At 53.3% G+C, this 23,295-nt stretch overlaps 1 protein-coding gene across 1 annotated transcript in view; it reads left to right on the forward strand.

Annotated features, from left to right (window-relative positions):
* WSCD2 (WSC domain containing 2) overlaps window positions 1-21,709 on the forward strand; it is a 40,460-nt gene extending 18,751 nt beyond the window's left edge. Inside the window, exons 4-8 of the mRNA XM_069497388.1 lie at window positions 4,156-4,277; window positions 6,947-7,121; window positions 9,628-9,792; window positions 15,317-15,517; window positions 21,357-21,709. Coding sequence (XP_069353489.1) covers window positions 4,156-4,277; window positions 6,947-7,121; window positions 9,628-9,792; window positions 15,317-15,517; window positions 21,357-21,709 — 1,016 coding nt within the window. The remainder of the gene's footprint in view (window positions 1-4,155; window positions 4,278-6,946; window positions 7,122-9,627; window positions 9,793-15,316; window positions 15,518-21,356) is intronic.
* The last annotated feature ends 1,586 nt before the right edge of the window (window positions 21,710-23,295 follow it).

The following is a 23,295-nucleotide window of genomic DNA, read 5'->3' on the forward strand; positions in this document are numbered from 1 at the left end:
TGGGCCCCAGATGTGAGGGTCCCCAGTGCTCTCGGCGTCCTGGGGAGAGACTCCGTCTGGGCGGGACTGCAGCAGACGGCCCCAGCCCTCTGGTTACTCTCTTTTCATGTGGTGTATTTCCCCTAGCGCTGGGGAAGTAGGCATTTTTGTTAGAACCTAGGTGCCGGCTGTTTGGGGGATAGTTGGGAAATGTCGAACCCCTAGTGGCATTGAGCCAGGCTGGTGGGAGGTGGGGCCGGAGCTCAGCTTCGTCCTCCGCTAGGAAAGGGGAGCCCTCCTTTCTGCAAACTGGTTGCCAGGCAACCCAGAGATAGCCCCTGGGGTTCTTGTCTCCATGTGCACACACACCCCCAGTGAGACTCACCCTACAGAGGTCTGACGCGCAAACACGTGGCTATTTACAGACGCACGCAGGTGCGCACAGCCACAGTCGGATGCCCAGCAGCACGAGACCAGCCAGGCAGGTGGACACACACACCAGTGTTCCCCCATAGACCCACTGTGTGCAGCTAAACAAGGCCTGCGGGGTCACGCTCTCGGTCTCAGAGTCTGGCATCCACACGTCCAAGCAGGTGGATCGGCACTCACATTGCCGTGAACACAGATGTGCACACACACACAGATGCACATGCTGTCGCTCATACCTGTTCATGCACAGTCGGACGCACACTGCACACAGCGATAGACACACATTCAGTGTCGTGTCCTGCTGCCCAAACACCCTTAGTGCGGCCACGACTGCCCTCATTAGTGCACAGACAGACACACACACACACTCCCATGGGACATGGGACACCCCTCACCCCATCAGACATGACTCTGTCTGTCCCTGCACCAGCCCCAAGGGGACCTCCTTTGGTCCCCATCCCCCAAACACTGCCTGTAGCAACCCTCCTGGCCACAACTTATGACCCAGGTGGATTTTAGGAGGATTCTTTTTAGGATCCTGGTGGGGAAGAGGCAGGTTAACAACCTGAAGATGGTTCTGGAAACTCGGGGTCAGGATCTGAACGTTGCAGGATGCTTAAAGAACATCAGACTCCAGTGTCAGATGACCTCAGAGTGACAGCCCCAACTTTCTGAATAATCTGTGGTCAAAAGTGGAGTGACCATGAAGGGTGGAAGAGAGAAAATAAATGTCCCAGTGTCTTGAAGCACCAGAGCAAGGCCTGGGGGTGGCTTTTTAAAGAGGGGCAGCCCGGGAGAGTGCAGACTTAGAATTCAGACATTCCTGGGTTGGAATCCAAACACTGCCGCTTGTCAGCTGTGGGATCCCGGGCAAGTCACTTCCCCCCGGCCCCGGAGGCGATCAAAGCTGGCTCCACACTTCCCCAGATGTTCCATGGGTAGCAGACAGGAGAGTCATTGCACAGTCTAACCCCCACCCCCCTTTTATATGTGGGGAAACTGAGGCCTGGAGGGACCACACACGAGTCAGCAGCATCCTGGTACTGCCACCACCACTGCGGGCGCCAGAGATGGGGAAAGTCGAGATGGCAAGAGATGTGTGTGAGTCTGGGGCAGGCCCTGGAAATCCGCCATTTAACCAGATTCCCCGTATCCTTGAGTTTGCCTGACTCGCTGTCTCAGTGAACAACGTCAGGTGCCAGGTGGCAGAAATAACCACAAGAGTGGCTTTGCCAGCTAAAATGCAGAATTACCATTCATAAACCTCCTCCCTCCATCCTTCTGCTCAGGGAGTAATTCCATACCCTTCTCTGCACCTAAATATAAATATATATGTGCACGCTAAAAAGTGGTGTTACACTATAGATAGACCCGAATACCGACACAGAGAGAGACATATGGCTTTTGTAACTTGCTTTGCTTTTTCCAAGGGCTGACAGTTTGTTTCTGAGACGAGCCTCTGTAAATTTGTGTTAACAGTGGTTTTGTCATGTGACCTCCCTTCCCCAAGCCCTGTTTCTCTCTTCTGTAAAATGAGAGTTTACTGTGAACCTTGCAAGATTTTCGAGAAGGGGACATGAGCTTGTTGTCTCTAAAGTACTCAGCAGCGTGGATGATACAGAGTAAGAACTCTAGAAATGCCACCCATGGGTTCAGCCATGTCGTGTTAACGGTGACCTTTGTGTTGTATGATGGCTGTGCTTCTGGGAAGTATATACAACTCAAAATTTGAGAAATAACGGAACGTAAATATGCATCATGAGCCTTTCAAGAAATTTAACAGGGGCCACTTTGTATTTTTTATTTGTCTTTATTACATAAAAAATACATATGCATGGTAGGAAAAGTTAAAAAGAGTTTTACAAAAAGATAGAAATAAAAACTGCCTGTGATCCTACTGGCACAGAGTTCTCTAGGGAAAGAGAACCCATAGCATAGGTGGGTAGATACGTGAAGAGATTTAGTTTAAGGAATCGGCTCACATGACCGTGGGGTCTGGCAAGTTCAAAATCCGCAGGGCAGGCGGCAGGCTGGAAACCCGGGCAGGACTTAGGCCGCGGTCTTGAGACAGAATTCCTTCTTCTCCAGGAAGCCTCCTCTTTTGCTTCTCCGGCCTTCAACTGGTTAGACGAGGCTCACCCACATCATCAAGCTTAATTTCCTTTACTTAAAGTCAACTATTAATAACTGTAGATATTCATCGCACATATAAAATAGCTTCATAGCAGCATTTAGACTAATGTTTGACCAAACAACTGGGCGCCATGATCCCATGGCGTAAAACGTAAAACTTATCCATCACACCTGCTATCCAGAGACATCATGGTTATTAACGTGTTAGTGTATGTCTCTCTAGAGATTTATGCTGTTAAATACTTTTTTAATTGATATTTTGTAATATATGGGGTTTTATATTCTCGATTTTTATTTAACGTTGTATTTTGAACACATCTTCATCTGGTTACAATAACCTTTAACACCATTACTTTCCGTGGGGACATAAAATTCCCCTGTGTTTTCATTCTGTACCTCAACTGCCCAAAACCTCATTGTTGGACACCTAGGTTGTTTCTCATCCTTTACGTGTTAGTTTTAATAATGTTGCAGAGGACATCCTTGTTGATAAAGTCTTTGTGCACATCTGCAGCAGATGCTGTGGGTGCCTACCCCGGGTCCCCTTGGCTGTGGTGACCGTTGGTGGCAATGGCTCACATCTGCCCCTTTCTCTGAAAAATAGCCGTTGGTCCAACAGGAACAAGCAGCCTCTCCCAGGAAGTGACGCCCCACCCTAGGGGACAGCCCACAGCCAGGAACTGGCTGACATTGGAAGCGGGGAGACACAAGGCCAAGGTCTTCTTTCCTTAAGGTGGGACCAAGTCCCCAGTGCAGTTTTCCCTCCAGAGCCCCCTGTGGGAGGAGGCTGAAGCCGGGACCCAGCTGAGGCCACATCCTCCCCTCTCTCCTCCTTCTGTCTTGTTCTGCTCCTCTGTCTGCCCCATCTGAGCGCGTGTCTTCGATAAAACACTTGTCCCAGCCTCTTCCAGTGCACCTGGCTTAAGACAGTATCTCTGAATATTTTCTTAAGGGATGACTTCTCTTGGATTTAGTAATGGCCACCGAATTTTCTGTTGTGCAGTTGCAATATTTCTGGGTTAAGTTTTCGTAGCTGGAGCCCCCTGATATATGAGGCCCTGGCCAGCCTGTAGGTGCTCAGTCGTGGGGACACAGAGACTCCTGAAGCCCAGGCCTTTCCCCCAAAAGCCCAGGGTTGTGGTGGGGAGAGAGGTACCCTGGTACTGGTGAGGAAGGACAGGTGACACCCCTAGACCATGTGCTTCCCTTGATCTTCAAACGCTTGTCCCTCTCCCGATGAGATCACGAGAACCCTCCATGGGATACGCCATTTCCCTAGGTGGGGTGTTGCCACCCCTGAGAATGAGGAAGCGACAAATAGGATGGCTGACAGAGAAAAGGGACTAGCATGGCCCAGGTGACCTGTGCTGTTGACACAGATGCCAGGGTCAAGGAGAACATTCGTTGATTTATTGACCTTATTGGCTATGAACAGACCTGTTCGAAAACCAACAATGAGGCAGCTCTTTCTGCTTTGGCTCCCTGTGTGGGCTTGAGTGAGATTCTCGCCTTCTCTGGGCTTCAACTCACAGCAGCCCCTTCCAGAAGGTGGTTCTCCCGGCTGGATCTGCCTCCTTCTGGGTCTCACCCCTCCCTTTCCCTCTGACTCTTCAGATGGAAGCGCGGTGTTTCGAGGCTGCTTCCGCCGGCCTGACAACCTCTCTCTGGCCTTGCCCGTGTCGGCCGCCATGCTGAACATGTCCGTGGACAAGTGCGTGGACCTCTGCACAGAGAAGGTGAGCGCAAGGTCGGGCTCACAGAGCTCCGGGGCAGGGCAGCGCCCAACAGCTGAGGGAACGGGATGCTGGGCTGGAGAGGCAACGGCCCCGTCGGGATGGTTGAGGTCACTGTCATCGTGATGCGGGGACAGAAGTGACTGTTTCATGTGTTTCCAAGGGGTTGGAGCGAATGGGGTAGATTTCTGTCCCTCTGGGGAAGTGTGTTCTAATAGTGAGGAATGCACAGGAGTAGGGTGACATTTGAACTGGGCCTAGAAGCATGAGGGGATTTCCAGGTGAAGGTAAGAACAATCCCACCGTGGGACAGAGTGAGTTCCCCATCGCTGGAGGTGTGCAAGCAGAGACCAGGCAGAGGCGGCGTCCAGAACTTTGGGCATTGGATGACAGTCACATTGGGTGATCTGTGGATCTTTTTCTCAGCCCAGGATCCTAGAGGGCTGCCTGTTTATCCTTCCTTCCTAGCCAGACTGTAAACTCTCAAGGGCAGGGGCTGTGCCTCGTGCATTTTGTGCACGCTCTCCCCGTACCCAGCACAGAACTGGGCACGGAACTGGCTACTCGACAGTGTCCAAGGAGCTTCAGCCTTCCCTCAAAAGGAGCTCACTGCTTGAGTGTCCAGAGGGGAACCATCCCGCCTCCACCACAAAAAGATGGTTGGGCATTTCATTCACTCTGCAAATATTGAATAAGAACCTACTGTGTGTCAGGACCCCCTGCCCCCCACCTCCAGGGAATCTGGAGGTTCCTCCAAGGACCTCTTGGGGAGTGAGGAATGCCCACCTGGCAGGGATACCATGCGGATGGGGGATTCCTGCCCAGAGGAGAGAGCTGGACCAAATGATGGCCAAGCCTCTTTTAATCTCATGAACTTCACCCCTGACCCTGACCTCCCAGGATGCCTCTCAGGAGCCCAGTAAGCCCACAGGCACTGCTTGGTGATTTGAGGTAGCCTAGCCCCTCTCGAATGGCTCTTGGAAGCCTCTCTGTGGGGTCTCCAGGGTAGCTTAGAAGCTAAGAGCTTGGATTTGGAGTCAGTCCCCAGTGTCAAATTCAGCTCTGTCACCCGCTTGTGGGCAAGTGACTTCACCTGTCTGAGTCTTGATTTTCTCATCTATGAAAACGAGGAGGAAAATGTCCAACTCCTGGGCTAGTGGTGGGAAGTGAACAGTGTGGCCCGGGGTGCAGCGGGCTGCGTGGAGGACGCCTCAGCAAGCAGCAGCCGCTACGGTGCCGCAGTCTTCCGGTCTCCCTGCGGGCTGCTTCGTGGATTAGCAGCCCAGGGAGAGAAACCGCCAAGCAGGCTGACTCAGAGCATCCAGGAGTTGGGGTGAGGTCTGAGCACCCAGGAGGAGCCGCAAGGCAAGCCCCCGGCAAATGCCCACATCCTTGAGGACAGAGACCACATCTCGTGGTTTCCGTCCCCAGCACTAAGGAGATAAATGTGTGTATGACAGTGCAGTCGCAGGGCGAGCCGGTGTAGCAGTCAGACTGTACGCAGGACTGGAGAGCAGTGAGATGTCTGTGGCTGGACAGGAAGACCCCTCTGTAAACCTCCCTCTTCCTGTTCGCTCTGATCTCCTTCAGGGACAGAGGAGAGACCCAGGATATTAAACAGGGAGGAATACAGACCTGCGTGTCCCAAGTGGGGGAGGGTCTGAGATTTAGGGTGTCAGACGAGATTCCAATATGTGTCACTAGTTAGAAAACTTCACCAGTGACGGCCCAAGAAGCCGACCCGCCAGCATGTCAGCACCTCTCTCTGCCCTCCAGCAGGCACCGAAGCTTGTGTCATATTTAAAATCTGTTAGGAAGAAACCAAACCCGCCCTGACAGAGCGTGCTGGATCCAGCCACATGGGTGTGACCTTGGTTTAGTTCCCAGATCCAAGGACCAGCGATGAGGGCAAACTAGGGGCTGTGATTCTGGTTTAGAAGCAGATGGGTCAAAGGACAGTCGCTTGCCCTCTGAATCTCACGCCGGTCCTGGTCCCACTTAGCCGTTTGGTAGAACACGTGAAGCATTCAGGAGTGAGCGGCTGTCCCAACAATGACTGGCTACACGCAGACGGCAGTGTCCTCTTTGGTTTAAAAGCACAGATTCAGACAGCTTTTCCCAAGGTGTGGGCTCCGTGTCACCGTCGGACCAAGGGGCCATTTCCTGCGAGTACATTGCGTGACAGGGAGAAAGGGCTTTCTTTGTCAAGTCCTCCAGGAGAAAGCATCATCTCAGTGCCAGAGCGTCTCTAGCACCTCTCTGCCCTCGGCTGCTCTCTCTTTTGCAGGAAAAATGGAGCCAACCACAGGCTCAGCGTCTTGCCTAGACAGAATTCAATGACTTTGTTGATATATTTGTGTTTATGGGAAGGTATGGAAGTGCTACTTGTTCACAAGCACCGCTTGTGGTAGCCATATAAAGTTTCCTTCGAGATTTAAGTTTCAAAACGTGAGTTGATGTAAAGGAAACAAATAAGTAATAGTGCTGGAGGTGCACAGATGGGGCAAAATCATGAAAGGGGGACTCGCTGATGAAGTCTGGGGACCCGCAGGTCGAGAGAGAATGATGGGAAATGGGAAGGTTGAGTGCAATCCTGCTCCATGTTCGGAATTTAGGGCTGTCCCCAGGGGTTTAGCAGCTCTCTTCCTCTTCCTCTCCCACTCCTTCCCCAGGAGTACCCGCTGGCGGCTCTCGCGGGCACCGCCTGCCACTGTGGGTTCCCCACCACCCGATTCCCCCTCCACGACAGAGAGGACGAACAGCTCTGTGCCCAGAAGTGCAGCGCGGAGGAGTTTGAGAGCTGCGGGACTCCTAGTTACTTCATCGTGTACCAGACACAGGTGCAAGGTAAGCCAGGCCCCCCCGCCAGCGGGCCCAGGTGCTCCCCCGATAGCCCCCTCCCAGCGCCCCATGGGGCTGGTCCCAACGACCCTATCTTCACACCTAGGCAATCTGGGTCCCAAGGCGCCACTCTTAACCGCAGCTTCTCAACACACATTGTGAATAATTCTCACTCATCATCCTATTTAATCCTGTAAGGTTTATTAGCCCTGATTTATAAGTGGGGAAACTGAGGCTCAGAGAGGCAAAGAGCCTTATTCAGCGTCACACAAGTAGCCATGACAATCCAGGATGGGGAAATGCAGGTCTGTCCGACTCCAGAGCTGCATGTAATACTGCCTCCCGCATCTGCTTTGACTTACGGGGCTTAAGGACCAAATAAACTTTCTTTTTAGTGCTAAAAACAACAGCCTTTATCTTGGGGTTGGTCTTGGCATCCCAGGAAGTATTTGAATGGAGAATTCTGTTTTCGAGGGGAATGAAGGAGCCGGGTCCTCTCACCCTGCCAACCCAACATTTTCTTATTAAAAAAAAAAAAAAAAAAAAAACGCCAGCCGTCCACAAAAGTCAAAAGAATCACGCAGTGAACACCCATGTACTCATTCCACGGGTTTGACATTTGTCGGCTTTTTGCTATATTCACTTTGTCACGCATGCTCCATCTCGCCCTCCCTCCATCCTTCTTACTGCACCTCAGCCTACTCCTTCAGAGGGCTGCGGTGAGACCCCACTCGGGCTCACAGTAAGGGCACAGTAAGTGGCAGCTCAGGCAGAACAGGAAAGACTTCGGTGAGATCTCGGGAGGGAATTCCGCATAAGGAGGGTGGAGTGATCTGCTGCTGCGTGGTCGCGGGAGGGGGCTTGTGTGCTGGATTCGGCAGGGGACGGTCACTGGGGACCTCAGCGAGACCTGATCCCAGGCGCAGCGTGGAGGCCAGAGGCCACGGACTGAGGGGTGTGGGCAGCTCTGCCGGACGCGAGGCTGTCACGAGCGGAAAGAGAGATCGGGGTGGCTGGAGGGGGGTCTTTCCAAATGCTGGGGCTGTTTGAACGTGAATGTGACTAAGCCAGCTGAGAGAGGGAAGATAAAAGGGACGCGTGGGACAAGGAGCTTGGGGAGGAGGGAGGAAAGTGCACCCAGACGCAGGGGATGGGTGGGCTTCCCCGGAAGTGGGAGGGAAGGAGGTGAGGGCCGAGGAGCCAGGGGAGGGGAGGGAGGTTTGCCCACCTTCCCTATGATGGTGACTAGGATGGAGGTCACCTGCCCAGAGGGAAGAAGCCAGGAATGAGACCCGGGGCCTCCGGGCCTGGATCTGGGATTCTCCCCTCTTCCTTTTTCTTCCAGAGTCCCCTACGCTGGGCTTTCCCTCTCTGCTGGGGGGACCGAAAGAAACCCCTGTGCTTCCTTAGCTCCTGTAGGGCTCGCAAGCGGGAGGTGCTGGGAGTGCATTCTCCATGAACTCTGACAGCACTGGCATCCTGAGCTCTCTGAAAAGCCGGAGAAGCCCGAATATCGCGATGGTACTCGCCATCCCCACCAATCCATTTTATAGATGAGAAAACTGAAGGCCAGAGAAAAATGCATCTACCCCCTTGGAGCACTTTAGAGTATTCACATAGCACGTGCATCATTTCATGCAATCCTTACAAGAGCCCTGCAAACTCACGATTATTGTCATCCACCCCTCCACCCATCTACCCATCCATCCATCCATCCATCTATCCAAGAAGTATTTATTAGGTACCTGCTGTATGCCAGATGTTACGGAAAGTGCTGGGAAATCAGCAAAGTGCAGTATGGGCAGGGTTTTGAATAAACAACTAATTGCAACAAATGATTATTGGAATTAGAATTGTGACAAGGGCTATGGAGAAGATGGACATAGCGGTACACAAATGATAGCCCAGGGAGGGAAGGGGGAGGACGGATGCATTCAGCGCAGAGCCGAAGACTAAGGAGCAAAGGCAGGTAGGGGACAGTGGCGCGGGAACCGCACGCAGGTACTAAGTCAGGAAGGAGCAGAGCGCAGGGAGTGAAGAGAGCCCAGGTGGCTGGCGGCTGGCAGGTGGGACAAAATGAGCCTGGGCGTGTGCAAAGGGCCAGCCCTGAGGGCTCGGAGGCCAAGCTAAGAACCTCGCACTGGACCCCATGTAGGTGGACACCACTGAGGGTTTTAATCTGGAGGCGAGGGTCGGGGTGACTGGGAAAGACTTGCTCTACTGGGGAGAAACTGAGGCTGGAGAGATTTATCCTCCTATCTAACTTCTCTTGAATCCCTACTGTGTGCTGAGCACTGTGCCTACCCCTTCCCATACATGATCTCATTGAACCTTTAGAGAAGCCACCTCCTCCATGTTACAGATGGGGAAACTGAGGCCCACGGAAGCTTCCATCATGTGTGCTGAGTCACATGGCTGAGAAGTGGCAGGGGTGAGACTCATACCTCGGTCCACTCTGAACAGACTCCATCTGCTCTGCCACTGACCCCTGTCCGTGCCCTGTCCTTTTCAGACAACCGCTGCATGGACCGGAAGTTCCTGCCGGCCAAGTCCAGTCAGCTCATTGCTCTGGCCAGCTTCCCGGGGGCCGGCAACACGTGGGCTCGTCACCTCATCGAGCTGGCCACCGGCTTCTACACGGGCAGCTACTACTTCGACGGCTCCCTCTACAACAAGGGTGAGGAGACGGGGGCGGAAGGAGGGTGGCACAGGAGGCTTCCTGGCCTCGGAAGGTCCCCAATGGGAGGGTGTGGGAATACCTTTCCTGAGCACCTACTGTGTGCCACTCAGTTCACCCGGGCACACTTATTGAAACCTACTGTGTGTTTGGTGCCCTTCCATTCTTTACACGCCACAGTTCTTTTTTTCTGTTTTTGAGGCAGAGTCTCACTCTGTTGCCCGGACTAGAGTGCAGTGGCATCATCGTAGCTCCCTGCAACCTCAAACTCCTGGGCTCAAGGGATCCTCCTGCCCCAGCCTCCTGAGTAGCTGGGACTATAAGCATGTGCCACCATACCTGGCTATTTTTTTTATATTTTGTAGAGACAGGGGTCTTGCTATGTTGCCCGGGCTGGTCTCGAACTCCTGGCCTCAAACAATCCTCTGGCCTCAGAATCCCAAACTGCTGGGATTACAGGCATGAGCCACTGCGCCCGGCCCCACAAACATGTCTTGAGTATCACGTCCTGAGAACCTCGCCTGCTCCAATTCACTAACTGACATTTATCAAGCACCTGTCGTGTGCCTGGTTCTTTTCCTCCATTTACGTCACCACAACATTCCTTAAGCCCCTGCTGTGTGCTGGCTACCTCACCACAGGTACTTACTGACCAGCACCTCTTTGCTGTCCATAAAAGGTACAATAACTATGTCACTTTGGGGACATTTATTGAGTATCTACTATTCACCAGGTCCTTATCCGTACTTAAGTCATCAATATCTGTTATGCAGGGTTCTCTATTTTCACTCCATTCGCAGGTATTTACTGAGCGTGACAATGTCAGGATGCACTTCCTAAGTTTGGTTTCCCAATATGCATTTATGAAGCACCAACTGTGTGCCAGGCACCTCACATAGGTTCACATGGCCATAGATGTTCTCTTGACCGCCTACTAGGTGCCAAGAGCTGTACCAGGCACTGCATTCTTATTTAATCCTGCACAGGAACCCTGGCAGTTAGGATAATGATACCATTTCCCAGACATGAAAACTGAGGCTTGGAGAGGAGAAATAACTTAGCTAAAGTCACACAGTTTTTTGTTTGTGTTTTTTCCCCAGTAGGCTGATTGGGGATTGCATCCCAGTCTTCCCCAGCTTCAAAGCCCACTTCCTATTACTCTGTCACACAGGCAAGAAACCCCTGGGTTTTCTTTTTACTGGAAAATCCTGAATGAAACTAGAAATCATGGGTGAAATGCTCTCTGGGCATGATGCCCTCTCCTAGGCACAATGGGAGACGTCAGGGAAGCTGGGACTCTGCCTATGAGGGGTTCATATCTACGAGTGGAACAGCCCTTGGCCATGGTCTTTGGGTCTGCAAAAGGCCTGATGACCACTTCCTGGCTGTGTGACCTTGGGCAAATTACTGTACCTCTCTGATCCTGTGTCATCATGCCCAAATTAGAGATAACACTATAGAGTTCATGAGGTTGTAAAGGTTAATAAGTTGATACTTGTAATGCTCAGAACATAGTATGTGTTCAATAAAAGTAGGCTATGAGTACTAGGGTCTGGGTGCTAGTTTGGTTGACAGACAGCTACCCCTGACCCCTAGATCAGGGAGAGCCAAGGGACTACATCTTTCTCAGGGTGACAAGTGGGAAGGAAGCAGAGACCGAGGAAGAAAAGGCAGGAAGAGTGAAGAGGGACAGGTCAAAGGTTGGAGGGGCGGGGCAGGGGATCTGCCTTTGAATCCCAGTTTTTTATATATTTATTAATTTTTTGTTTGGGTTTGAGCAATTATTTGTTAAGCACCTATTATGTATGAGGCTCCATGCCAAGGGTTTTGCATACTTATATCAGGATTTGAACCCAGGCCTAGCTGTCCACAGTACCTAAGATCTTAACCCCTCTGCTGTGCTGCCTTTATGGGAGTTGCTGGAAGGAGCCCAGGCACATTCCAGAATCTCTCTGGCTTGTCCTGGAGCACTGGCTGGGGGATGCCTGCCCAGAAAGCATCCCCTGGCTTCTCCCACATTCCAGCCCTCCTGGATGTGGCAACAACCCTACTCAGGCAATCCCAGAACGTCACGTAGAAGGATCCCTCAGGATCCAAAGTGGTTTCATCTCATGTGTCAATTCCAACAAACCCCTGCTTTAGGACAATGTGTTAAGAAGGATTCTGAGACCCTACTGTTCTCTCTCAGAACCAGACCTTAATCTAGTAGTGATGCCTATGGAAATGAAGAATGGGGAGCAGTGGTCAATAAGCCAAGTATTTGCCATCTCTGATCCAACACAACCTCCCAACTTCAGGGAAATGAAAATTGAATCTTAAGGTGGAGTCAGGAGTTGAACTTTCAGTGTGAAAGTTCACTTTGATCCTTACCAGCTGTGGCAACTTGGGCAAGAGTCTTCACCTCTCTGAGCTTTAATTTTTTCATCTGTCATATGGGGATGTTGGTACTGAACTTAGAGATTTTCCAAAATTAGAATAAGATAATGTTTATGCGATAATATGTGTGAAGCTGTGGCGTAAAATATGTCATTTTTTAAATGACATGTAACCAGGACAGTAAGCTACACTTAGTCCAAGGCCAAGAGGGCTGCTCTCTGACTATACATTAGAACCACCCAGGGAGCTTTTAAAGAACCTCAGACCATTAACTTCAGCATCTCAGGAGTGGGCTGGCCTCGGTTTCTTTAAAAGCTCCCAGGGGAATCTCATGCAAAGCCAGAGCTGGGACCACCCACGCCCCCTCCCCCTGCCCTAGACTAAGAACCCAGTATTTTTACCTCGAGACCCATAACATCCCCAAAATTTGTCTTCGCCCTGTGCTGTTTCTACTCAATTGTTTGGGAATATTAATTGATCATTGATGGAGTGAGGTGTCGACTAAAATTTTAACTTGATTTAAAGAAAAAAAAAAAAAAAAAGGAAGAAGGAAAATAGAAACCCTCCGTGGCAATTCTCCTGCCTCAAGCTGTGTGTAGTTACTAGATGTTTCCTTAATTCCCACTGAGAAAGGCAGGGGTTTGAGGGCTGGTTACAGGCAGCCGAGGCTTTGAGTATAGCTGCCTTTTCATTAGGAGCTTAAAAATACTCCCCGCAGCCCGAGCCCTTGCAGTTAACAATGAGCTCTCCCCGGGAGCTGGGGGCTGGCGGGGGAGTGCGGGCAAAGAGAAGACCCCCGCCCACGGCTCCCCAATAGCCTGAGTCAATCTGGCTAGCCCCCAAGCCCCTCCCCACGTCACCTTTGTAGCCGAAAGATGCTAAACGTAGTGAAAGCTCCTACCCTTGTGGGGGAGGGGAACTTCTCTGCCCTAGTTGCTCCCCCCGCCCCCCCCCCCCGCCCCGGCCCGGACTCTGCCGCCCCTTTGAGACATTAGTCTCCAGGTATAATGAGCTCTTTGGAGTTTAAGAACACACTAGAAATCTGCATGTGCAGTCCCTGGGACATCGGTCCCCCCGGCCCCACCCTTATACCTTGCCCATAGGCCTGGGCGCCGGCTCCTGGAGCTGCAGATAAACCCCCCTCTGCAGTGTCCCTGGCAGACTCAGGTGTCCCCTTTCATCCTCCTCGCACCCCGGCATTCCTCCCTCGTAGCCCTTTCTACGAGGAATATATTCATGTCACTGTTAAGCAGACTAATCCTCCTGGGCACTTAGTGAATATCTACGGTGGGCCCAGCGCTGTGACAGGTGGCTTTGTAGTTTTTCTAACTCAGTCTTGGGAGGCGTGTGCAGAAGATGGGTCAGGCTCACTCCAAAGGAGAGAGAGAACGGGAGTGCCGCGCAGCGTGCTGGGTAGATACAACAGTTAGGTTGTAGGGTTGGGTAGGGATGGGGGAAGCGGTGGAGGCTGGGGGGAGAGTCAGGAGAAGCAGCCAGGACTGGAGGCGGCAGAGCACTGGGAATGCCCTTCTGAGAGCTGGGGACATTATCCTGGGGGCGGGGAATGGGGCTGGGGTGGATTATTGAGGGTGGTAGGCAGAGACAGGGTGTGCTCAGACTTGCACGTTTGAATTACTCCCCGCCCCTCCAGGCCACAGCTTTGGACTGAGGGTATTTAGGAGGCTGCAGGGTCATCTGGGTGAGTGACAGTGGTGGGGAGAAAGGGACAGTGGGGTGGGACATGTAGGAGGTCATTGGCGACTCTTGTGTTTCTGGGGGCCTTGGTGGGTGGGTCTGGAGGGGTGGCCCTCTGTGCTGAGCCGATTGCATCCTTTAGCGCATCCTTACTCCTGCTGCTAACTTGCGGGGTGGCTCGGGGCACGGTCCCCTGCCCCTGAGAGCCCGATTTCCTCTCCCGTAAGAAGCAGGTGTCTGGCGGGTGGTCTCCCAGGGCCCTGCTAAGTCTCACGCCCACCCGCGTGACATTTCCTGTCCTTCCTCTGCGCTTTCTGCAACCCTGTCTTCCTGCACTCAGCAAAGGGGCTGCTCCGCGGTGCTGGAGACAGAGGGAGTGAACGAGTGAGGGAATAAAGGAGGGAACGGAGGGACCCTCCCCTCCCAGAACCCGAGGGTCCGTCCCACTTGAGTCTGCTCTCTCTTGCCCTTACCCAGTGTGGTCTGCCGTCTGCAGAGCGTGGCTTCCTCTGTGTCTGTGTCCATCCCCCGGCTGGCCCTTTAGAACTAATTGGTGGGCACACATGGGCACAGGAAGCCATAAAAATAGTCTCTTTTTTGATCATCCTTCCTCTCTCTGCGTCTACCTCCGTCCTGTACGTGTCTCTGCTTTTCTGCTTCCCTCTGCCTTTGTGTCTCCCCTTCTCTGTCTCATTTCATTTGTGTCTGTCTCTCCCCCGACCCCGCCTTCCCCCTTGCTTTGGGTCAGTCCCCACTTCTGTCCTGCTCCTTCCCCCTTTCTCTTTGCCTGAGTTTCATCTCCCCACTGTCCCCATCTCAGAGACCTGGCAGCCCTGAGTGCAGCCTCGAGCTCTGTGATCTGACAGCGGCCAGAGCCCTGACTTCTGTGTGTCTCTCACCATCTGGGACCAATGCCATCCTTCACCCGCACCCCCAGGGCACACCCTTTTTCATGGAGGTGGCAGAGAACAGGAGAGCGAGCAGAAACGTGATGTATCCATGGAGACCTACTTCTGCCCTCATTCCATGGGCCAAAGCAAGGCCTATGGCCATGCCGGACGCCAGTGGGGTGGGGATACTGACCCCACCCAACGAGGAGTCACCCCCCACACGTCCCCATTAGGCTCCTCTCGTAGCACCTGAGCATCAATCCTCCTCCTTTGTAGCACTGACCATGGTGGTGATTTTACATTTATTTGTGTCATTGTTTGAGTAATCTGACTCTCAAAAACAGTAAGGCCCATGAATGTTTTTTGCAAACGCTTTTGCAAAGCGTTTTAATCTGCACCTCCTAGCACAGTGCCCTGCACATAGTAGGTGCTCAGTAATGTGTGAGTGACTAAGGGAACAAATGAGTGTTCCCGAGGTGGCCCAGCACGGGGTGGTGTGGAGTGGGCCCCCGGCTTCCCCAGCTCACCTGTCTGTCGTGTTCCCAACCTCCCGCTGCGGGAAGGGTTCAAAGGCGAGCGGGACCACTGGAGCAGCAGGCGCACCATCTGCATCAAGACGCACGAAAGTGGCCAGAAGGAGATCGAGGCCTTTGATGCCGCCATCCTGCTCATCCGCAACCCCTACAAGGCCCTCATGGCGGAGTTCAACCGCAAGTATGGCGGCCACATCGGCTTTGCAGCTCACGCCCACTGGAAGGGCAAAGGTACAGCTTGGGCAGGGGGTGGGTCAGGGCAGAGCTGTTTGGGCGGGGTGACCTGCAGGGGGCGACGTCTCCCATGAGAATCCCAGAGGGCATCCTGGAGGGGGTGCCTGTCGGGCTCCATTTCCTGCCTACGATAGAGGAGGTATGTTTCCCACAAGCCTTCCCCTCTGTGCTCTGTTACGTAGCACAGTGGTAAAAGACATCGGTTAAGGAACACTACTCCCTGGGTTCAAGTCCCAGCTCCACTACTTCCTGGGAAAGCTCCTTAACCTCTCTGAACTTAGATTGTCCCATCTATAAAATGGGGATAACAAAATTATGGGAATTTACGAAGTAGTTGTTGGGTCTATCTCAACATTCCCTGGTCCTCGATTCCCAGGGTCAAGAGTGAGTACTGGGACCCATGGGGAATGATCACAAATGCAAAGCAATCCCACACAAATGGTTTATTACAGAAAAGAAAGAAACTATACAAAGTGAGGAAAGAAACTATACAAAGTGAGAGTAAAGAAGGAAGCCACCCAAAGTGAAAATATCTGCCAGAGAGAGGAACGGGTCAGTCTCCACGAGAAGGATGTTGAGGATTCCCAGGTGGGGTCCTTTCATTGGCTCACCAACTCTGGCTCAGGAGGCTCAGAGAAGTTAAGTGACTTGCCCCATGTCACTCAGGTGGGAGTGGCAGTATTGATCCCCCAACCACTGAACTTATTAAGATGACATGGGTTTGAGATTCAGCTCTGGAACTTACCATGTGACAGAGGTCTGTGTGGATGAACCTTTCAACACAGGTTTAGGGGCCAGAGCATTGAAGTCAGACCCAATTTCTGCCATCTTGAATATCTTTAACCCCTCTGAGGCTCAAAATCCCACGTCACTTACACAAGGATCTCATCACCACCATGAGAGTCACCTCCAAGAAGTGTTTTGGAAAGAGTTAACTTCTTAGACCCCCACAATAACTGGCCGTAGCTAGTCCCAGAAGCACGGACTCTGCTTGTCAAGGCTGGCGAGGACCTGGGAGATGACCCGACCCGGCGAGCCTCTGCCCTGGCTGTGCACTGGAGCCCCTGGAGGACTGTGGGAACCCCCAGTGCCCGGACTGCACCCTGCACCACTCCCAGGGTGGCACCTGGACATCAGTACTTTTTAAAGCTCCACAGCCGCTTCTGGCGTGCAAGCAGGGCTGAGAACCACTGATTCTCTGTTTATCACGGGGAAACTGAGGCCCACAAAAAAGCAGAGACCCCCACGGTGGGTCTAGGCCTGGGACCTAGTTCTTCTGCCTCCCAGGCGCCCTGTGCCCCGAGTGAACAGAGCAGGGACTTACACGGGAAGCTCTTGTGGGCACTTGGCATTTGTTATCTCACTTAGACCCTGAAATAACTGGAGGCGTAAGAAAGGCTGCAGGAATTCAGTGGCGCTCTGTTGTACAGCGAGAAAACCATTCCAGTGGAGGGGCAAGTCCCTTGGCTAAGGCCCCAGGCAGGGACTGAGCTGGAATTCAAACCCGGGCATGAGCCACCAGGTTCTACTCTTGCCCTGAGATGTCGCTGACCCTCTGGTACATGCAGAGGTCCTCTCCCAGACAGCCCCTGTCTCAGGTTCAGACGTCCCCCTAATTCCCAGGAGCCTCCTCTCGTCTTTTTCCTTATCCGAGACAGCTGGGAGCTTGAAACCAGCGCTAAGGGGGGAATCAGGACAGACTGAACCAAGGGGCTGCAGCGAGTTTGGGGGAGCAACGCAGCTCATATTGGGGGCCTGGGGTCCCATATTTATCCGGGATAGGAGAAGGGGTCTCCTCCAAGTACCCCCTTCAAGGCCTGACTCAGGTCTTAAGGGCTCCCCAAGGAACGGAACCCCCAGGTCTCCATCAGCCCATTTCTCTCATTTGCATTCGCCCTCTGGCCCCTGTGGGCGCTTGATTCTGAGACCCTTGCTCTGGGGTCTCTGAAACAGCAGCATCCGCATCACACGGGATCTTAGAAATGCAAACTCTCAGGCCCCACCCCAGACCTACCGGATCAGAGACTGTGGGCGTGGGGCCCCGGCAGCCTGCGTTTGAACAAGCCTTGCTGGAGACTCTGGTGTGCAACCCAGTTTAAGCTCCACTGCTTTACGCCCTGGCCACTCAGAGTGTGGCCTGTGGATCAGTGGCACCGACGTCACCTGGGGGATTTTTAGACAAGCACATCTCAGGCCCCCACCCAAGGCTTACTGGATCCGAATGTGGATTTTAACAAGACTCTCCCAGGGGGCTTTGTGTGCACTTTAAAGTTGGGAATTGCTGCTTTTGGATGCCCTTGGCAACAGAATATGAGGGTCACCCCGTGAGAGCAGGGGTCACCCGGCTATGGAGCATGTCCACCCCACCGTCCCCTCGTTCCCTTCCCAATTATAGCTCCATGGAGGCTTCTGCAATACCCCCCTTTGGGTTCCATAATGTTAATTTTACAATCTCCCTGGAGTGAATCCAGAGCCAAATTTTATGTGATATGATTACACAAGGTGAATTGTCCTGGATCTGTTTAATGAAACAGATACTGTGTTTAATGATTCCGTGGGGAATTAAGGACAGTTAAGCTATTAATCAGGCCCCAGTTCCTCCCGTCAACAGGAAGATGGAGCGGAGGCTGGCCAGCCTGCGCCCCGCCAGCCACACCTGTGCGACAGTTCCGGCAGAACCAGCACTTGTTACTGATGCTCCCCGGCTTTACTGCCCGAGGTGCAGGCAGCGATCAATTACTGGGAATCCTGAGCTAATCGAGGGCTTTGGTTCTTCATTTTTATTCTTCTTCTTTTCAATGAAGTAATTTAGGAGTTTCAAGTGAGGAAGCTTTGCCATAGGAGGGGGTGAGGTGGGCAAACATTTGCTGCCGAAACAGCTTGGACATCTATTGTGCTGTTAGAGCGAAGCCCAGACCAAAATGATGGGACACGTGGGGAGTCTCAGGAGACGGGATGGGGGTTGGGGACGGCCACCAACAGCACCACGAATAATGACAGTAACCAGCCTTTATCGAGCACCTCCTGTGCCCCAGGCACCGTACCAGGATCTCCACAAATCTTAGTCCACTCAAACTGCACAGCAGCTGGAGGAGGCAGGAGGTCCTATCAGGACCGCCATTTTGCAAATAGGTAAACTGAGGCTCCAAGGTCACACAGCTCATGTAAGAGGAGCAGGGTTTAGAACCCCGGCAGTCATCTATGAACAGACCCTGCATCTCAGACGACAGCCTGAAGGTACAGTGAGCAGCAGGTAGACTAAGGGTCAGGCTTCCCAGGACCAGGAGCAAAAGAGGTCTGGAGCTGATCACATTGGGTGCCCTTGACGGGTTGGCTGGGGTGTCGAGAGCCAGGGTCAGCCCGGGATAATTGCAGGTTCGAGTTCCACGTCGGATGCCCACTGTGTGGCCTCGGGCAAGTTGCTTCATGTCTCTGAGCCTCCTTTGTCCTGTGTCTAAAATGGGGCTAGCAAGTCCTTCTCTCCAGGCTCCTTGCAAAGTGCCCAGCGTAGCCCCGACACCCAGTAGGTGCTCAGGCAACATGCCTTCCCCGCCTGCTCCTCAGACAGAGGAGCTCTGGTGTCCCGCAGAGGTTTGCAGTCAACAGGGACACGGTGTCATCTCCATTGCCCCTGCATCCAAGGCTAGGGCACCCGGAGTTACCTGAGGGACCCCAGCACCCTTCCTTTTCCTTGGGAGCCACCCCGAGGCCCTCCTTCGGCAGCCCCTTGAGATGGCGAGAAGTGGCCGAGCCTCGAAGTCTGGACGTGTGCGTGTTGCCGGGTGACCTCGCCCTGTCACCGTCACCTGGGCTCCGCCCACAAGAGTAGCAGCTGTCCTGAATCACCAGGGATGCTGTGAGGTGGCTCGGGAGTGGGGGAATTCTGAAAAAGTAGAAGAGACCATGCACATGCCAGATTTTTCCTAATCACTCAGATACATCTGGTCTTAACCCATTATAACAGTACGGGCCCAATTAGTCAGATACATTGTAAATAATCTATTTCAAGGATTAAAAAAAAAAAAAAGAGTCCTTGTCACCGGCATAAATATTTCCCAAGCAGCCGTGGTGTTCTAGGGGGGACTGGAGGAGCGGGAGTCTCCGCACGGATTCTGATGCGTTCTGCAAAGCGGAGGCGCCCTTTATCACATCGCAGTTTGGCGGCTGGGAATTTCAATTTAGTTCAACAGCCATTCATTGAGCCCCTGCTGTGCACAAGGCAGTGGGAGGAAGAGTGGGTGAGGCTGCCGGTGCCTGGGAAAGACGGTGCTGGACTCACGCAGACCCGACCTGGACGGTGCTTCCCGGCTACGTGACCATGTGCAAGTGACTTCGCCTCTCCCGGCCTCAGTCTCCTCCCTGGTGATGAGTGAACAGTCGCCCTCTTCCTTTCAGGGTAGCGGTGGGACTAACTAAGAGAGTGGGTATTCATCACCCGGCAAGGGATTAGGATTTAGTTTTTGAGATCCAGCTGGACCCCCCAGCCTAGCTGGGGGGACTCCCCGACCTGCAGACTCCCCCTGTCGCCCCCGCGGGGGGCGCCGGCTGGTGTCTGCCCCTGTGAGAGGCAGTGGGTCTCAGTCCGGGCTTTCAAAGTACCTGCCCTGCGGTTCTGCAGCCGAGGCTCAGAAGCGAGGCTGTGACTCCTTTTCTCTGTCCCTGACGTTCTCCCCGTTCTCCTCCTGCGGGACTTTCCGCAGCGGCAGGGGGCTGGCTGCCTCTCTCCCTGGTGTCCCCAAGGAATTTCCTGTGTTCCCCATAACCTGTCTTTCAAGTTAGAGGATCCCAAACACACCCTCCCAGTTTGGGTGACAATCCAAAGGCGGCAGAGGAACAGCAAGAGGAAACAGTGCAGGACACTTCAAGGCAAAGCAAAGAAAGACGTGTAGAGCAGAAATGTGTAAAGATGATAATATAAATAATCCAACTTAAGCCCTGCCCTCCGATTGATCACAGAGTGTTGGGGAGACAGGAAACACAAGTTACAGGGCAATGTCATTAGTGCTGCGTGGGCCCAGGGGAGGGGAGGGGGCTTCAAAGCCCAGAGGAGGCACCTGCCTGAGACTAGGGAGTCGGGGAAGACACTGTCTTATCAGAGAACAGATCATAATGACAGCAATAATGGTAGCCAGCATTTATTGAGCACCTACTGGGTTCAAGGCACCATGTTAAAAACTTTGCATACTTTTTCTACTTCCCCTGTTCAGTGGCCCTGTTATTGTCCTGCGGGGAGATGCCACCACTGCACAGGATCACTTGGGAGTTAACAGCCCAGACCTGAAGCTGGTTCAAATCCTGGCTCTGCCAGTTATTATCTCTGTGACCTTGAGCAAGTTATTTAACCTCTCTGTGCCTCAGTTTCCTCTTCTGTTAAATGGGGATAATGATGGTATCTACCTCCCATGGTTGTTGTGAGGCTTAAATAGCTATATTAATATGCTTATTAATATATAATTATATTATGCATAGTATAGACTACTGTAAATAATATGTTAATATGTTATATGTTATACTATAGTGACATATATTTATATATAGGGCTGTGCTTGGCACGTAGCAAGCACCAAACAAAAAATATAATTATTCCCAAAGAGGATGGAGAGCTAAGACTATTCCAGGCAGAAGCAGCACGGAGGTGGGAGGTATCAGGTGTGTTTAGAGATATAAAAGGCGTGAGTTGGGTTGTTATTCTCGATTGTTAATTGCATTAGTTGTGCTGTGAATTACGGCAACCACGGCTGGGCACCAGCTGACCCAGGTTTTGTGACCCCTGGTCCCCCATCCTCCCTCTGACTCCGTCCTCCCTCTGACTCTGTCCTCCCTCCTCCCTCTGCAGAGTGGCCGGAGTTCGTGAAGAACTACGCCCCGTGGTGGGCCACGCACACGCTGGACTGGCTCAGGTTCGGCAAGAAGGTGCTGGTGGTGCACTTCGAGGACCTGAAGCAGGACCTCTTCGTCCAGCTGGGCCGCATGGTCAGCCTGCTGGGCGTGGCCGTCAGGGAGGACCGGCTGCTCTGCGTGGAGAGCCAGAAGGACGGCAACTTCAAGCGCTCGGGGCTCCGGAAGCTCGAGTACGACCCCTACACGGCCGACATGCAGAAGACCATCTCTGCCTACATCAAGATGGTGGACGCGGCCCTCAAAGAGAGGAACCTCACGGGTGTTCCCGACGACTACTACCCGAGATGATGTGCCCGCACGGGGGAGGGCGGGCTGGGAGTCCTGACCAAGCAGGCCGTGGGGACCCCGGACCCCTGGTGACCCCCAGTGACCCGTCCTCTCTTTGGTTTGGGGACCACGTCTGCCTTCAGTGGGTTCCTGCAGGACAAAGGAGGCTCCAGGGAAGAGATTGTCCAGGCACTTCCGCCCTACGCACGGCCCCCTTGGAGACGCAGGGCAACTGGTTCGGGGGCAGTTCCAGCCACATGGACCCTTTTCTGTCCCCCGCACCTCTGTCTCCACCACCCTGGGTTCCGCTTGTGGGAAGGAGGGCTCGTGAGTCTCACGGAGACGGGTGGATGTCCCCCCGCAGTTGTTGAGGACCTTGATGCCAGAGCTCAGGGGGCTGATGTCCAGACGTGGCCCCAGACGCCTGCCCTTTCCGCCCTGAGCTTTTGTAGCTCCTTCTCGTCTCCACGCAGGACACACTGGCACTGACGCCTACCCCAGGCCACCTTCTGACTTTAAGAAAGATTTCCAGGAGGTAATCCGTGGCCTCAGGTCTCTGACATTCTGGGTAGGATGGGGAGGCCATGGCGCTCCCGGTGGGTGAACGGGCACCACCACGTGGGGTCGCTGGCATGGTGAGCCCACCCCAGCCCACGGGGCTTCTGAGAAACAAGCTGGTTGCCTCTTCCCACGCTGTGTCCAGGTGGTGGCCTTGGGGTCCTAGATCAACAGTTAGCCTATGAGGGTGGTCACATGTCACATGCAGAATCCGCGTAAGCGTGAGAGCCCCAGAAACACAACTTGCCGCTGTGGGGTCCAACACGTTGGTCTCACACTGCCCTACGGACCGCTACCAGTGTGTCCTTGCTGTCCAGGTGAGAGGGCTGGAGTGCTCCAAATCAGGTGGAACCGTGCCCAGAGTGGACCTCCGCTACCTTCCCAGACCATCAGCCTCCCTTTGACATAGCCCAGCAGGGCCGGCTTCCCTTGGGGACCCTTTAAGGGACGGGGTGAATGGGATGACTCCTCATTTACACACACACACTGCTCTCTGGAGGCCGAGACAGCAAACCAAAGGATTTCAGAGGACCTGAGTCATTGAACATTTATCTTAAAAAGCATTGATACAGGTTCCCACCTCGTCCCCCACCCCGGATACTGGTGGCTTCCCATCCGGCCACACCTGCACCCTCCCCCATCGTGTAGACGCAAAAGCCATAGGTCACAGCCTCTTTGCTGTTCCACCCGGGGCGGCTGCCCTAAGCAGGCCCCCTGAAGCCGTGGTGCAGGTAAACGCCCATCCCAAGTAGCAGAGACTGTGGAAAAGGCGAGTGTAAAGAGATATATTTTTTTAAGAGGAATATAACTAATACATTCCGCCCCTTGGAACCTGGCCGTGCAGAAGGAAGGGCACAGGGATTGGACCGGCGGTTCCCTCCCCTGACTCCCCCATCTGCAGGATTGGGGCCACCCCAGGGCCCACCCAGGGGGCTCTGAATGTATTTTGTACCGTGTTTATCCCCTCCCCCACCACCCCAGGCTAATTTCTAGTCGTCTTTCGCAAAGCAGCGGAGAGCGCAGCCTCCTCCCCTCCCACTTGGAGGTCG

This window comes from Eulemur rufifrons, chromosome 21, assembly GCF_041146395.1.
Source record: "Eulemur rufifrons isolate Redbay chromosome 21, OSU_ERuf_1, whole genome shotgun sequence".
In the NCBI taxonomy this organism is placed as follows: Eukaryota; Metazoa; Chordata; class Mammalia; order Primates; family Lemuridae; genus Eulemur; species Eulemur rufifrons.